We start from the raw sequence: 17,353 nt of genomic DNA on the forward strand, positions 1-17,353 counted from the left end.
TATCTTCGTTCAAGATCCCTGATTCAACACCATAAAAAAGGACAGAAAAGACGTAGCATCGCAGTATTCTTACTTTTATACCAAGAGAAAGGTTGTGGCTCTTGAAAAAGGTCCCATTTTCAATTTAATATTTTACCATTACATGAAGTTGTAACGTTACAAACGTCACATCTTTGATATTTTATTTTTAAATAATTATTTTAAATAATTATTTTACCTTATTTCCTTTAATATTTCATTAATAATTATCTTCTTCTAATTGGTTTACCCATTTTCCCCTTTAAAAATCGGTTGGCGCTCTCTCTTTGATTATCCTCTTTGATTATCCTCTTTTATTACCCTCTTTTATTATCTTCTATTTAATATATCTCTTTCATTTAAATCATCATACTGAACATACCTCGTATATTCATACTCTCCAAATATCTGTATTTTCAATACGGAACATGCCGCTACTTCATAGTACTTGGTTGTCATTTTAAATGTCGTTTTCAATGACAGTGTCACTTCATAGACTTGACCCCTACTCCCTGACATACACTGGAAGGGAAAAATTAATCCTTAAAAAGGCATGTAATTCCAAAAATAAATCATTTTCATTTCAACAAATCTTCCTCTTAGGGTAAGGATAATATTATATTGTAATTATATTTCTCCGTCTAACAGTTTTTCTAATGTTTTTTTATCTAACCTAACTTCCAATGTCAGACCATGTGTTCTGATATTTTAGTTTCAAATATATTATCTTTTTAATTTACATATATGCACGTTTAGTAATCAAAATTTTAACTATCCTCCTCATCTAAATTCTATGTAATTTACCCTTGTCAATTACTATTTCTGAATACTATTTGGCAAAGGTACATTTTGGTTTTTCTTCTTGATCGTTGATATGTTTTTACTTTTCTAGTTTTTAGGATAAAAATCAACGTCCTCCCTCCGGGAGCTTCAGGAATCCTCAATCGCCGGCGATATAACAACGAGGGACATGTCATCTAGACTGCAACCACATTCCATCTTGACTGCAACCAACCAACACCTGTAGGCCTGGTGGCCTAGAACATCCAAGTCTCCAGAGCCAGTTGCAGAACCAGCAGCAGTACCATTCAACATCAAGAAGATACCATCAGCTACCAAAAGCCATAAGTATAATCCAGAATTGTTACTTTTTGGCAAGAATTTGAATACATTTGTTAATGCAATTTACTAAGTCATTTTATTTATTATATCTTTATGAACAATAAACATAATTAGTTAAAAATATTGTTTTGTTTGCTACCATTCTAAATTTTCAGAGTTCATATCTAAGATTAGGACAAGACGAACACACACCTGAGTGACTGAGCTAAGCTAAGGGTGTAACGATGGCTATCTTAGTTGGTTGAAGTAATATTTTCGAATATTATTTCAATTAGCTGGGTAGTCCATCGCTTATACTCGTTTCAAAGTTATTAAGCAAATAAATGTTACCTATAATTGTGTCCTTTGTGGGAATGGCAGGTGGCCAACTGGAATATCCTGTCCGCTCCATTGGGTACTTGAGTCCATGAAATACCAGGTACTGAAAACGTGTACAGCTGTGGTGATAGTGACGGTCTAATATTAATTTGTGAATGTGCATGCGTTAATGGAATGGCTAAAGTTTCGTTGGTTTGTATCGTGAATAACTGACTAGCAACCCAGAACATGTTCGTGATATCATCACTGGGTAATTTGCTTTCCAATTTGATGTCGACTGCTTGAGGGAGGTTGTTGACGAGTTGTAAAGCCGAACGGACTGTTACCAATTTTCTAGCGGAGCCTTCTAACGTCACATCGAAGACAATACGCGCATAAGGCAATTCGGACATCTAGAACAAACGAAATTTTATTAAAAGAATAGATAATAAGGTAAAGGAGTATAGTTGTCTCCAAATGGCCTAGCCGGGTAAGATGATGAAAAGTGCCCCCAACTCGATTCGAATTCCATATAGGTCACCGTTTAGCATATATAGTGAAACTAACTTTCTGAAATTTTTAGCCCCCTAGGTGGTCATGTGACCCACCTAGAGCCTAATTAGGGTTTTTGTTTTTATTTTTTTATGTAAGCCGCATCGAGAACTTGCGAAAAACTTTAAATAAAAAAGTTGTAAGCTTTAAAAATGTCTGTCTGATTTTTTTTTTAATTTTTGGCGGGAAATTTAAATTTTAGAACGATTTTAAAATTTTAAATTAGTATAAAAAAATAACTAAGACATTCGTTTTCACGAAAAAAATATATAATGTGTATTTTTGCATAATATTTCACCCTGAATTTTTTCAAATTTTTAAAATTGGTGAAACGCACCTTTAAAAATAAAAAAACCGCATTTTTTAGGTTTTTTTTTTCGTTTTTTGATACAATTTTATACATATTTTTCAAAAAAGGCAATACCGTCACTAGAATAGGTAAAAAACTGAAAAATAATTGGGGTTTGCTTAATAAAACATTTTTGTAATACCATCCATTTTCAAGATACAGGGCGTTGAAGAAAACAAAATTTTACACATTTTTTACGATTTTGCCGAAACTACTGGCAACATTGTAATAAAATTTGGCGACTTTTAAGAGGTAGTTGTTGTGCATTTTTTGACATACAATTAAGAATTTTATATTTATCATTGGAGCGCATAATGGTCTGAACTTTTTAAAGAAAAAAGATAGTACGCCACTGACATATTTCAAATTAACAATCCTTTTTGAATTCCTCGTTGAATTTGTGACAAAAAATCTATCTTCCTATTTTTTCATTCGACGCGCCATTTTTATTCAAAAAATAAAACATCTTAACCCTTACAAAGTATTCGAACTTCTATTAGTAGTTTCTACATCTACATAAACTCGTAAATCCATTATAAAAACTAATTCGAATACTTTGGAAGTGTTATTTTATTTTTTGCAGCAAAACGGCGTCTTGTATGAAAAAATGAGAGGATAGTTTTTTTATCGCAAATTGAATGAGGAATTCAAAAATGATTGTTAGTTTGAAATATGTCAGTGGCGTACTATCTTTTTTTCTTTGAAAAGTTCAGACCATTACCCCTAAGCGCGCCAATGATGAATATCAAATCCTTAATTGTATGTCAAAACATGCACAATAACTACCTCTTAAAACCCGCCAAGCTTTATTACAATGTTGCCAGTAGTTTCGGCAAAATCGTAAAAAATGTGTAAAATTTTGTTTTCTTCAACGCCCTGTATCTTGAAAATGGATGGCGTTACAAAAAATTTTTATTAAGCAAACCCCAATTCTTTTTCAATTTTTTACCTACTCCAGTGACGGCGTTACCTTTTTTGAAAAATATGTATAAAATTATATCAAAAAACGAAAAAAAAAACAAAAAAATGCGGTTTATTATTTTTAAAGGTGCGTTTCACCAATTTTAAAAATTTGAAAAAATTCAGGGTGAAATATTATGCAAAAATACACGTTATATATTTTTTTCGTGAAAACGAATGTCTTAGTTATTTTTTTATACTCATTTAAAATTTTAAAATCGTTCTAAAATTTAAATTTCACGCCAAAAATTAAAAAAAAATTTCGCACAGAACTTTTTAAATCTTACAAATTTTTTATTTAAAGTTTTTCGCTAGTTCTCTATGCGGCCGAGATAAAAAATAAAAACATAAAAAGCCTCATTAGGCTCTAGGTGGGTCACATGACCACCTAGGGGCCTAAAAATTTCAGAAAGTTAGTTTCACTATATATGCTAAACGGTGACCTATATGGAATTCGAATCGAGTTGGGGACACATTTCATCATCTTACCCGGCTAGGCCCTTTATATCACCTTCAAAAAAATTGTAATTCTTACCCTAGCCTGAAATTCAGCACATGTGTCTCGAAAATATACGCCAACTCTATCGACCGTGACAGGTTCCAAACAGTTCCATCCATCCACTTTCACTTTTATTTGATGCATTCGCATCTTATGTGAATTTTGATGCCTCATTTTATCTAAAAATATAAATGTATCAAAACCTACATTATTATAAAACGTGCATGATAAATCTACCAAATGCAATAAGGCACAATTAAAAAATAAAATAGCGTGGTTAAAGTAACTGTAGGCAATCTTTATATCTGAACAGCTGAGTTTTCTCGGAATTTTTAGATCCAAAGATGCGCTGTAGATAGAGGCATGGCAAAGATTCTAGATGCCGGTCGGCAACTACGCAGCACAGCGAAATGGTTGAAATTTTGCAGAACGGTAATTGTGATTTTAGGACTAGTGTTGTGAACACGAATGACAATGGACCGTGATAGTGTGACGTCAAAACGTCAAAAAAGTTTCCAAATATTGATATAAAAATAGCAAACAAAGCAACTGTCAATTGATTATACACGTGATTTGTGTAATCATTTTTAATTTTATTTTGTTTTAACAATCATCTGCACATTTTTTCTAAAGACACAATCCTTGTCATATCAATCATACTGCTTTTAATTTTATAACTATTTCTACACAAAATCAAGGATTTACATACTACATATAGTACTTACTGCGTTTTTTAAGGTTCTTAACTTGTCCTATTTGGAAATATGGTGGGAAATATACTATGAACATTGATTACAATCGCGGGTACACAACACCTTACCATTTTGTAGAAATTAAACATCTTACAAGCAATATATTCCAATTATAAAAACGAAAATAAACACAATGTGTGAATTGTTGACAGATTATTGTTTTGTTTGGCAATTATTCCAGAGTAGCCAACATTGATTTGACGTCACGACTATCACGGTCCATTGAAGGCAATGTAGCGGGCAAAAGATTCAGAGAAAGACCTCCAGCGCATAACAGAGGAAGATATCTCTTAACTACTCAGCAATAGAATCATGTTAGGACCTTTCGTCAGATCACTCGCTCAATCTAATTGACATAGACTCCAAAGTCATACTCAGAGTCTCCAGTACTAACTAATAACCAAACAAATTGGAACATATTCCGAAGCCGAAGTGCACGAACACAACAAATGTAACGAACTTATCACTTAAAACAGAAAAACAAATTGAAAACGCAGTATAACATCTTATTACATCTACACAAAAGGCGGGATGGAGTGCTACTTATGAACGAACAGTATGGAAGTAAAACATAAATTGTTCTGTGAATGCATAAAAACTTGATTGAAGAGAAAAGAAAACTTAGGTGAAAGTGGCAAAACACACACACGCCTTTTTACAAAGCAAACGTAACAGAATTACTAGAATACTTAAAAAACTGTTAAAAGTAGAAAAAAAACATATTTAGAAAATCTGAGGCCGTTCAAAGCTACAAATTATTCTTTATAGAAGGCGACGAGAAAAGCAAAAGTACCACAAGACGCCATACCTCCTTTAAAAAATGCCAAAGTTAAGTGGACAGGAACAGACACAGAGAAATCCGAGACATTCGCACAATCTTTCGAGAGTAATTAGTCCATTAATTAGAGTAATGCCTCTAGAACAAGAAGAACCATTTCATTCTATTCTTCACTCTCCGTTTCAAATTGAACTATCAATCTCCAAGTTTAACATTGAATAAGCAAAACAGATAATAAAGAATGAGATACAACCTAGTAAGGCGCCCGGATACGACCTCATGACGGGTAAAGTCCTTCAAGAACTAATCGATGATTGCTACAGAATAATCACTGTGATATTCAATGCTACGTTTAGTCTGCATTACTTACGTTTGCAATGGAAAGTGGTACAGATTATACTCGTTCAAAAACCTGGTAAAGCTCCAAAAGGTGTCAACTCATACCGACCGATTAGTCTGCTCTCAGTCATTTCTAAACTTTTTGATAAACTTTTGTTGAGAAAAATCAAATCAATCTTGGACAAAAAGGATCTCATACGTGACCATCAATTCGGATTTCGTAACCAACATGCCACAATAGAACAAATTCGCAGTTTATACATAACAATAAGAACTAGTCTCGAAACAAGCAACAGCTTTTTAGATGCGTCTCAAGATTTTAAAAGATGTGGCACACAGGACTTTTGTACAAGTTAAAGAAAAACCTACCTTACCGTATCTGATATATACAGCTAACTTACTAACAAGCAATAACCTAATGCTTGCAAAATTTGCAGATAATACTGCTTTCCTAATCTCTCATAGTAATCCAATAATAGCATCAGAGGGACTTCAGCTACATCTCAACAAAACTAATGAAGGTTTAAACTGGGGAGTTAAAGTAAACCCCTCAAACTCTAGACATATTACATTTACTCAAAAAGAGATATATGTCCACAAGTTAACCTCGACGGATATCCTTTACCCGAAAAGGATGACGTAAAATCTCTGGAAATTCACCAATCTAGACAAACGATTAACATGGACCAAACATATATGGACGAAAAGACTACAACTAGGAATTTTATACAGAAAACTTAACTATATTCTGGCAAAAAACTCACACCTATCTAATATAGAAAAAAAAAATACAAAGGTTTCAATTTAAAACTCTAAGAACAATCGCCAATGTCCCTTGGTATATCCAAAATGACGTCTTACATAGAGATCTGCAGATACTAACAGTATTTGAAAAGTACAAAAAAATTTCTGAACACAATCAAAATAGGTTGCGCGTGCATCCTAACACGCTGGTATACAATCTTCTCAACAACCAACAAGCAAAGAGATGAAAAGACTCTCAGATGTAAGTAGTTCAGAAAGCCACTGCGCATCCGCTAGGAAAAATATTTCGATTCGGATTTTTTGCAGAATCTTACTCAAAAAGGACCCCTTTTAACAAATTTGCATGTTGCCAGTACCAAAAGTGGGTCAAAAATTTTTTAAACGTTTTTTTTTTGTTTTTTCCTAAAATTATTTTTTTTTGCATGGAACAAAGTTTTTTTGTTTTTGGGATCATTCCAAACAGAAAAGGTCTTTAGTGACTTTTCTCTAAAGTTGATAGTTTTTGACATATAAGCGATTTAGACCAGGGCGCATCTGTAAAAATATTAGTACATTTGGACGTTGAGAGGTGACTCAAATTTTTTTGCAGAAATTGCTTGAAAATAAATCAAATAATAATATTTGAGTTATCCTCCCTCTCAAAAAGGTCCGGAACATTGTTTAAATAATCAAAATGTCAAAAAATTAAGGAAAAATTCGATTTTTTTCTTCGTTTTTCGATTAAAACTTTAAAAGTATTCATTTCCGAGAAAAGTTGTACTGACATAAAAGTTGCGTAATTAAATTTCCTACAATATAGAATTGGTTAAACATTTAAAAAGTAGTCACCCTTGTTGCAAAATAGCAATAATTGCGAAAAAAACATACAAAAACAAGTATTCGCATTTTACGTTTTTCAACCATTTATGCTACACTTAGGACCTTCATATTTCCCCAACAAAAACTTTATAATACGGTTAAATATTACTGTAAATTTCATTAAGATGGGTTCAATACATTTTGCAAAATAAATTTTGCAATCCAGCTTTCGTAAAAAAAATTCATTTTTTGAAAATGTTACAGGACTGAAAGTAAAGCAGATAGCAGGTTGAATTTTTTTTTGCGTATATATATCTACTGTATCTTTCATTTGCAATTTTGCAAAATTAAAATCGATAACACCACGGCGCCAGGAATTTTTTTAAATAAACATTAATTATTGGTGCTACGCGCAGGACAGCGGATAGTTTTTCCTCTGATTGGGCATTCCAATGACCTTTGATAATGATTGATACATTTTAATTTTTATTAAATTTCGATATAAATAAATAAATTTGTTTATTGCAAAATAAAAACACATACTCTATCCTTGGAAATAACAGTTTTATTAGCAAAAACTTTCTTTGTTCATATATTTTAACTTAAAAATAAAAGTTTATTATTTTTAAACATATTCAATTGTTTAAATAATATTTCACAAACAATAATAAAATTAGTTTGATTTTTGTGGAATTAAAATATTAAAATACAACAAAATATAGAGTAAGAAAATAATATATTAGATAAAGATTGGAAGAAATTTTGGTGAAAATCAACTTGTGTGAATCGAACACCGCTGTCCTGCGCGTAGCACCAAAAATTATTGTTTATTTAAAAAATTTCCTGGCGCCGTGGTAATTAATGGATTTTAATTTTGCAAATTGGAAATGAAAGGTACAGTACACTTCTATAATTAAAAAAAATTTCAACTTACTATCTGCTTTATTTTCAGTCCTGTAACATTTTGAAAAAATGATTTTTTTTTGCGAAAGCTGGATTGCAAAATTTATTTTACAAAATCTATTGAACCCATCTTAATGAAATTTACAGTAATATTTAACCGTATTATAAAGTTTTTGTTGGTGAAATATGAAGGTCCTAAGTGTAGCATAAATGGTTGAAAAACGTAAAATGCGAATACTTGTTTTTGTATGGTTTTTTCGCAATTATTGCTATTTTGCAACTAGGGTGACTATTTTTTAAATTTTTAACCAATTCCATATTGTAGAAAATTTAATTATGCAACTTTTATGTCAGTACAACTTTTCTCGGAAATGAACACTTTTAAAGTTATAATCAAGAAACGAAGAACAAAATCGAATTGTTCCTTAATTTTTTGACATTTTGATTATTTAAACAATGTTCCGGACCTTTTTGAGAGGGAGGATAACTCAAATTTTATTATTTGATTTATTTTCAAGCAATTTCTGCAAAAAAATTTGAGTCACCTCTCAACGTCCATCTCAAAACAGATGCGCCCTGGACTAATTAAAAATTGAAAAATTGCGAAATCGACCATTTTTCACCCTCAAAAACTATGTGAAAAACTAAAAATTTGAATGTTTCCGAGGGGTAGATATTCTTTAAACATCGATTGATGAAATCCCGAAGAGTTTTTTTGCAATACAATATTCAAAACTCCTTCGTTTTTTAATTGCTAATCAAGCGTGCGCGACACTATTTTCCACCGTTGCATGTGTATACAGTATGGTGCAAATTAAAGGAATAAGTTCGTTATTTCGTAAACCGGCCACTTTAAGGAAAAATCCCGAAACAGGTCGATTTTCATTTTCAAGTTATGATATTGTGGCATATATGGTATACTAGTGACGTCATTCATCTGCGCGTGATGACGTAATCGATGTTTTTTAAATGAGAATAGGGGTCGTGTGCTAGCTCATTTGAAAGGTTCTTCAATTCTCTATTTAGTATAATAAACATTTACATAATTAAAATATAATGCCTTTTATCTACCCACGGTTTTACTCACGTATCGAGCACTAGGAAGCAGATTTCTTGATATTTACCTCGGTGAATTGATATGTTGTGGAGTGCAACTATGTAGACTCCCCATGTCTCTACATTCATCACCCTTTTTCTTGCAATTTTTAGAAGGATGGGGAATAGGTATAAAAATCTGCTTCCGAACCAAGAAATCCAAAGATTTTATTATTTTTGAACATTTATTTGTTTAAAGATGGAGTCTTTTGGGATTCGACAGTTTGTTAAAAGAGGTCGCTATAGCGTCTAAATGTTAATTATATTTTGTAACTGACATGAATGGCAAAGATATTTATTTTTCGATTCAGAGCATCATTGCATATGCTTTCCTGATGAGAACAAAAGAGTTCGAAATGGTCCATAGAAAGATGGTAATGATCTCTGAATCGAAATTAAATATAATGCCTTTTATCTACCCACGGTTTTACTCACGTATCGAGTACTAGGAAGCAGATTTGTTGATCTTTACCTCGGTGAATTGATATGTTGTGGAGTGCAACTATGTAGACTCCCCATGTCTCTACATTCATCACCCTTTTACTTGCAATTTTTAGAAGAATGGGGAATAGGTATAAGAAAGAATCTGCTTCCGAACCAAGAAATCCAAAGATTTTATTATTTTTGAACATTTATTTGTTTAAAGATGGAGTCTTTTGGGTTTCGACAGTTTATTTACATAATTATTTATACAGGGTGTCCAAAAAAATTTTATTAAATTAAATTATTTGACAAAAAAGAAGAATGTATGTAATTTATTTAATTCAAAATACAATTTACTGCTTTCACAAATCAAAAAACAAAGTTTATTTCACAAATAAACATTGCTTTTCGCTTAAATTAAATGCTCAAACTTCCAAGAAGCAGGTGGATGGCGGGAGCTGGCTTGAACATTGAATTTAATCGAAAAGCAATGTTTATTTGTGATATAAACATTTTTTAGTTTTCGGATAACAGTAAAATGTATTTTGAATTAAATAAATTACATACATTCTTCTTTTTTAAATAATTTAATTAAAAACTTTTTTTGGACACTCTGTATAAATAATTATGTTAATGTTTATATTCCTGAATAGAGAATTGAAGAACCTTTTAAATGACCTAGCACACGACCCCTATTTTCATTTAAAAAATCATCGATTGCGTCATCACGCCCAGATGGATGACGTCACTAGTATACCATATATGCCACAATATCATAACTTAAAAATAAAAATCGACCTCTTTCGGGATTTTTCCTTAAAGACGCCGGTTTACGAAATTACGAATTTATTCCTCTCATTTGCACCATACTGTATACACATGCAACGGTGGAAAATAGTGTCGCGCACGCTTGATTAGCAATTAAAAAACAAAGGAGTTTTGAATATTGTATTGCAAAAAACTCTTCGGGATTTCATCAATCGATGTTTAAAGAATATCTACATCCCTCGGCAACATTCAAATGTTTAGTTTTTCACATAGTTTTTGATGGTTAAAAATGGTCGATTTCGCAATTTTTCAATTTTTAATCGCTTATATGCCAAAAACTATCAACTTTAGAGAAAAGTCACTAAAGACCTTTTCTGTTTGGAATGATCCAAAAAACCTAAAAAAAACTTTGTTCCGTGCAAAAAAATAATTTTAGGAAAAAAACAAAAAAAACGTTTAAAAAATTTTTGACCCACTTTTGGTCCTAGCAACATGCAAAGGGCCTAGCCGGGTAAGATGGTGAAAAGTGCCCCCAACCCAATTTAAATTCCATATAGGCCACTTTTTAGCACATATAGAGGAACTCACTTTCTGAAATTTTTAGCCCCCTAGGTGGTCACGTGACCCCCCTAGAGCCTAATTAGGCTTTTTATGTTTTTATTTTTTATCTCAGCCGCATCAAGAGCTAGCCAAAAACTTTATTTAAAAAAGTTGTAAGTTTCAACAAGATCTATATGAAAAATTTTTTTTAATTTTTTTTGGCGGGAAATTCGAATTTTTAGAACAATTTTAAACTTTTAAATAACTCTGAAAAAAAAACTAAGACACTCGTTTTTACGAAAATCAATTATAATGTGTATTTTTGCACAATCTTTCACCCTGAATTTTTTCAGATTTTTAAAATTGGTGAAACGTACCTTTAAAAATAAAAAACCGCATTTTTTCGGTTTTTTTTTTTCGTTTTTTGATACAATTTTATACATATTTTTCAAAAAATTTAACACCGTCACTAGAGTAGGTAAAAAACTGAAAAATAATTGGGGTTTGCTTAATAACAATTTTTTGTAACGCCATCCATTTTCAAGATACAGTGCGTTGAAGAAAACAAAATTTTACATATTTTTGTACGATTTTGCCGAAACTACTGGCAAAATTGTAATAAAATTTGGCGGGTTTTAAGAGGTAGTTATTGTGCATGTTTTGACATACAATTAAGGATTTGATATTCATCATTGGCGCGCATAGGGGTAATGGTCTGAACTTTTCAAAGAAAAAAAGATAGTACGCCACTGACATATTTCAAATTAACAATCATATTTGAATTCCTCGTTCAATTTGCAATAAAAAATCTATCTTCTCATTTTTTCATACGACGCGCCGTTTTCCTGCAAAAAAATAAAATATCTTAACGCTTCCAAAGTATTCGAATTAATTTTGATAATGGATGTACGAGTTTTATTTATTATGTAGATGCAGAAACTACTAGAGGTTCGAATACTTTGTAAGGGTTAAGATCTTTTATTTTTTGAATAAAAACGGCGCGTCGTATGAAAAAATAAGAAGATACATTTTTTGTCACAAATTGAACGAGGAATTCAAAAACGATTGTTAATTTGAAATATGTCAGTGGCGTACTATTTTTATTCTTTAAAAAGTTCAGGCCATTACCCCTATACGCGCCAATGATGAATATCAAATCCTTAGTTGTATGTCAAAACATGCACAATAACCACCTCTTAAATCCCGCCAAGTTTTATTACAATGTTGCCAGTAGTTTCAGCAAAATCGTAAAAAATGTGTAAAATTTTGTTTTCTTCAACGCCCTGTATCTTGAAAATGGATGGCGTTACAAAAAATTTTTATTAAGCAAACCCCAATTATTTTTCAGTTTTTTACCTATTCTAGTGACAGTGTTACCTTTTTTGAAAAATATGTATAAAATTGTATCAAAAAACGAAAAAAAAACCGAAAAAATGCGGTTTTTTATTTGTAAAGGTACGTTTCACCAATTTTAAAAATCTGAAAAAATTCAGGGTGAAAGATTGTGCAAAATTACACATTATAATTGATTTTAGTAAAAACGAGTGTCTTAGTTTTTTTTTTAGAGTTATTTAAAAGTTTAAAATTGTTCTAAAAATTCGAATTTCCCGCCAAAAAATAAAAAAAAAATTTTTTCATATAGATCTTTTTGAAACTTACAACTTTTTTAAATAAAGTTTTTGGCTAGCTCTTGACGCGGCTGAGATAAAAAATAAAAACATAAAAAGCCTAATTAGGCTCTAGGGGGGTCACGTGACCACCTAGGGGGCTAAAAATTTCAGAAAGTGAGTTCCTCTATATGTGCTAAAAAGTGGCCTATATGGAATTTAAATCGAGCTGGGGGCACTTTTCACCATCTTACCCGGCTAGGCCCTTTGTTAAAAGGTATCATTTTTCAATAAGACTGTGCAAAAAATCCGAATCGGAATATTTTTCCTAGCGGATGCGCAGTGGCTTTCTGAACTAAAGAAGATCTTACATCTCTCTAGCATTGTAAAATCAAACAATTTTACGTTTTTATTGTAACAGATTGTAAAAAATCTTAGATGGCAATAAAAAATATATATATTCAAAATATATTATGCAAAAATAATCATACCTCTGGTTGTAAAAGAAAATGTAACAATTTCTCCAGGATTTACATTCAGCCAATTTTCCGTTTGAGTTCCAATTGGTGTAGAACTATAATTATCTAACTCTGACACAAACGTCGTAAACGTTAGTGCTGATCCTGTAAGATTTTTCAAAGCGAAAGGAACAAAAGGTGATCTTCTTCGGTAGTTTGCAGCATTATCTACCGCTAAAGCGTTACTCTTCAATTGGGCTATTGTGCGGTAATCTCTAATCCAGTTTACTTTAACTTGATCAAACAGTTCTATAACGGTTGAGGTTATATTCAGATTGAAGATTTCGTTAGATTCTACTTTTAAACTTAGGCGATACTTTAATAGCATTTGAGAGTTCGTCTGTTCCCAATTAACTTTGCATCTGAAAGATAAGAGGAATCTGTATAAGTGTTCTCTTAGTTTCTTAAAATATAAAAGAATGCCAAAATAGTTGACAAAATATACTGATGGCGAAAAAACACTTTTGGAGCCCCTAATTATTAATTTTTTGACAAAAATGGCGTTGCAAATTTGTTTATAATGTTATCAAATAATAAGAATATTATAATGAGTACTTCTATAAACAAATATAAAAAAGGAATGTGTGTGTACTTTGTACGCACGTAAGAAATTATACTTCTATTATTATGATTTCAACGAAATTAATATACTTTAAACAGTTTATTTATATTTTATTTAAATATTAAACTAATTTTAATACTTACTACTTTTCAAAAAAAATTTTTAAGACAATACCAAAAATTAAAAAAAATAAAAGAATAAACACACAAACACATTAAAAAATGCCACAAATGATTTCTGAACAATAATTGTTGAAATTTTTTTTACTAAATACGTATTTTTTGAAAAGAAAGTTATATAATAATATACTTACAAACATACAATGTATAAAAAAAATAAAAAGTTTGTATTGGGGATTGAACCTGCGGACCATGGGCGCAGTTAATTTTAAAATTCAAGTATCTTTAGATTTCGGCTACGGAGACGTATGCATTATGTTGGAAGATAGACCAACTGAACGTTTTAAACTTTTGACAGTTCTGAATTTAACCAAATTACTTAGTTTGATTTTTGTGGAATTTAAATAGGTATTAAAATACAACAAAACAGAGAGTAAGAAAGCAATATTAGATGAATATTGGCAGAAATTTTGTTGGTAATCAAATTATGTAAATCAAATCATTACATACTAGGTAGGTTTATTTTACATTTTCCAAATAGTTAGGTAGGTAACTATGTAATTTTTTATTACGATACTGAAACATTTAGAATTACATACCTGTTGCTTTTAAAAACTATTTAAAAAGTCACTACAATTTTAATCCTACTTTTTCTCTGTCCTCACAACAATAAAAGCTAATATACACAACATTTGTTTACTCATAACCGACATATTGAACAATTATTGTCAGTTCATTGTAATTACCCAATCAGAGCACATTTAACGTTTCAGCTGCGCCCAGGACCAAGACTTTTGATGAATTCGCGCACATATAAATTTACTCCCAACGCGCCTAAAGAAGTATAACTTCAAAAATTTGCCCTTCTAGGTGTTGCATTTTTTTGGCCATCAGTATATGATTACTGTTTGAAAGCTTATAGACTAAGAGCTGCTATAAGTGAAATTTCTTAATCATTTTAGGCACGACGGGACCCTATAACTTAAATAGTAGAATCTAAAAGAAAACGTTTGAACACTGTGCCGTCACTTTTCAGTGGCACATGCGTCTACAGTGGCGCATCAAACTTTCCACTTATGGACGGGATACATAAATTAAAAAATACCCTCCCTCATTACCAGAATTTAATTTTTTTCATTTTCTTAAGTTTTATGTGATTAAGACATAAGATTCATCGTAATTTTAACCCATCACCCCCTTCTCCCTGCCCCACCATCAAAAACTTTATTTTTCGATTTTTTTTTTTGTGGGATGCAATCAATTTTAAAATTTCAAAAAATTCACACGCATAGTTAAGGCTTTTATAAAACACGTATATTTTTTATAGACCTGTAGGTTAAGTGTACATAACCTCAAAAAAATTTTTTTTTTTTTTGGAAAAAAGTATATAACTTTTTTTTGGGGGATAGCTGCAGATCTAATTTTTTCTTAGTCTTGTGTATTTTATCAAACACTATATTTCTAATCTTTTTCAAATTTTTCTGTAACGCTGGTCACCTTCAAAAATCCAAAAAACTGTTTTTTAATGGGGTTTTGGGGGGTTTGAACGTGTTTTTCTGATTTTTAAATATTCTAAAGGACTCAGTTACTTCAAGTTACATATAACCTATAAAAACAAAATTGATTTGATATATTATGAAGTCTATAAAATAGGGAAAATCCCCCAAAACCCCCCAAAAACCATTTTTTCAGATTTTTGAAGGCCTTACGGAAAAATCTGAAAAAAATTAAAAATATAGTGTTTGATAAAACACATAAGATTAAGAAAAAATTAGACCTGCAGCTATTCCTCAAAAAAAGTTATACGCTTTTTTGAAAAAAAAATCCTTTTAATTTTTTTATGTTATGTACACTCTACTTATGGGTCTATAAAAAATAGGCATGTTTTGTAAAAGCCTCAGCTATGCGTGTGAATTTTTTGAAATTTTAAAATTGATTGCCTCCCACCAAAAAAAAAAAAATAAAAACGAAAAATGAAGTTTTTGATAGGGGGGCAGGAGGAAGGGGGCGGTGGGTTAAAATTACGCTGAATCCTATGTGTTAATCACATAGAACTTAAAAAAATAAAAAAAAAATAATTCTGTTAGTAAGGGAGGGTAACTTTTAATTTATTTATCCCGTTCATAAGTGGAAAGTTTGATGCGCCACTGTCGACGCATGTGCCACTGAAAAGTGACGGCACAATGTTCAAACGTTTTCTTTTAGGTTCTACTATTTAAGTTATAGGGTCCCATCGTGCCTAAAATTATTAAGAAATTTCACCTATAGCGGCTCTTAGTCTATTACAAATACCATTAATTCTACTATCCAGAAAACATTTTCTATAAGCAAATACAGTAAAACTTACTTCCAAGGTTCCAACATAGGTTCCCATCCTGAGAGAACTCGATTATAGTAATCAATGGCTAAAACACAGTCAATATACCCTTGGGGATATATAGGATCCTTAATATTGAATTCAGGTAACAGTTGGTTGAAATGTACATCTGTGAATGACAATTCTAATAAAGGTACATCTGAATCTCCACAGTCGTCGATAATGCATAGGGAAATACGATTTGCTTTCACCTGTAAACAATTTTAAATTTCACTATATGATTGATTAATGGGGTAAAGCTCCGTAGATCCGTTATAGTAATAGATAGCAATAGAAGTTAATAACAAAAATTGTAGCCAACTTTGAGCTTCGCATTTCAAAATTAATTAGAATGTTACAGGGTGTTCGATAACATAGTGGCAGATCAAACTTATGTTTTTTTAAATGGAACACCCTGCATTTTATTTTATATTCGAAATCTTCTTAACTTCTCCATTACAAAAATACAGTTGAGTCCGCGAGTCTTTACCCGTGCGTCATCATTTAAAGCATACGAAATAAGTCGGATATTTACTAAACGCAACGGCAAGTGGATATTATTCCGATCACGGGTTGTAGTATAAAATTTGACGTTATCAAATAAGTAGAATGTCAAATTTAAGTTTTGCTTTAAAATTTTGATGCATAATTACAGCTACATTTGAAGTAGCTTAATAAATTATTTTATTATCACTGATTAATAAATCAATAAAGAATTTATAAAAAAATTCAATAACATTTTCTTTTTGCCAATTTATTCACTTTGACGGAACCTTAAACACAAGCATTCAACTGTGTCAACAATGAGGTTAGCTTTGTACGTTGTCAAAATTTATCGTAAAATAACATAGATTTATCACAAAATTTCTAACTCCAATATAAAATTAGTTGTGAAAACAACTGTTTGTATACTATAAAAAAACTTCAAAATGCAAAAATTCGACAAAATAACAGCAAAAAATTCAACAAACTGACAACCACAAAAGTAAACAAACCAAAACGTCAGAAATTGTATTTAAAATATGTGAAGCCATCCCAATCGTCTTTCTTTGTACCTATCTCTTTTCAATGCACTGAGTCTAAATCGTTCATAACAATAACATGTGTTTTTATTTAATAACAGGCGGCAGCTGGTTTGTCGTTAATTTCATGCGTGGAAGAGAATGATACTAAATAAAAAGTATGTGTTTTATCTCGCCAGGTATTAATAACGCACGGGTAAAGACTCGCGGA

The 17,353-nt window shown here is 31.2% G+C and overlaps 1 protein-coding gene across 1 annotated transcript in view; it reads right to left on the bottom strand.

The window, feature by feature from the left end:
- LOC114329221 (intermembrane lipid transfer protein Vps13D) overlaps positions 1-17,353 on the bottom strand; it is a 184,098-nt gene that overhangs the window by 53,811 nt on the left and 112,934 nt on the right. The window contains exons 24-27 of the mRNA XM_028278261.2: positions 16,112-16,332; positions 13,057-13,445; positions 3,834-3,976; positions 1,471-1,850 (exon numbers count right to left, since the gene is read on the bottom strand). Coding sequence (XP_028134062.1) covers positions 1,471-1,850; positions 3,834-3,976; positions 13,057-13,445; positions 16,112-16,332 — 1,133 coding nt within the window. The remainder of the gene's footprint in view (positions 1-1,470; positions 1,851-3,833; positions 3,977-13,056; positions 13,446-16,111; positions 16,333-17,353) is intronic.

The sequence above is a fragment of the Diabrotica virgifera genome, chromosome 7, assembly GCF_917563875.1.
Source record: "Diabrotica virgifera virgifera chromosome 7, PGI_DIABVI_V3a".
In the NCBI taxonomy this organism is placed as follows: domain Eukaryota; kingdom Metazoa; phylum Arthropoda; class Insecta; order Coleoptera; family Chrysomelidae; genus Diabrotica; species Diabrotica virgifera.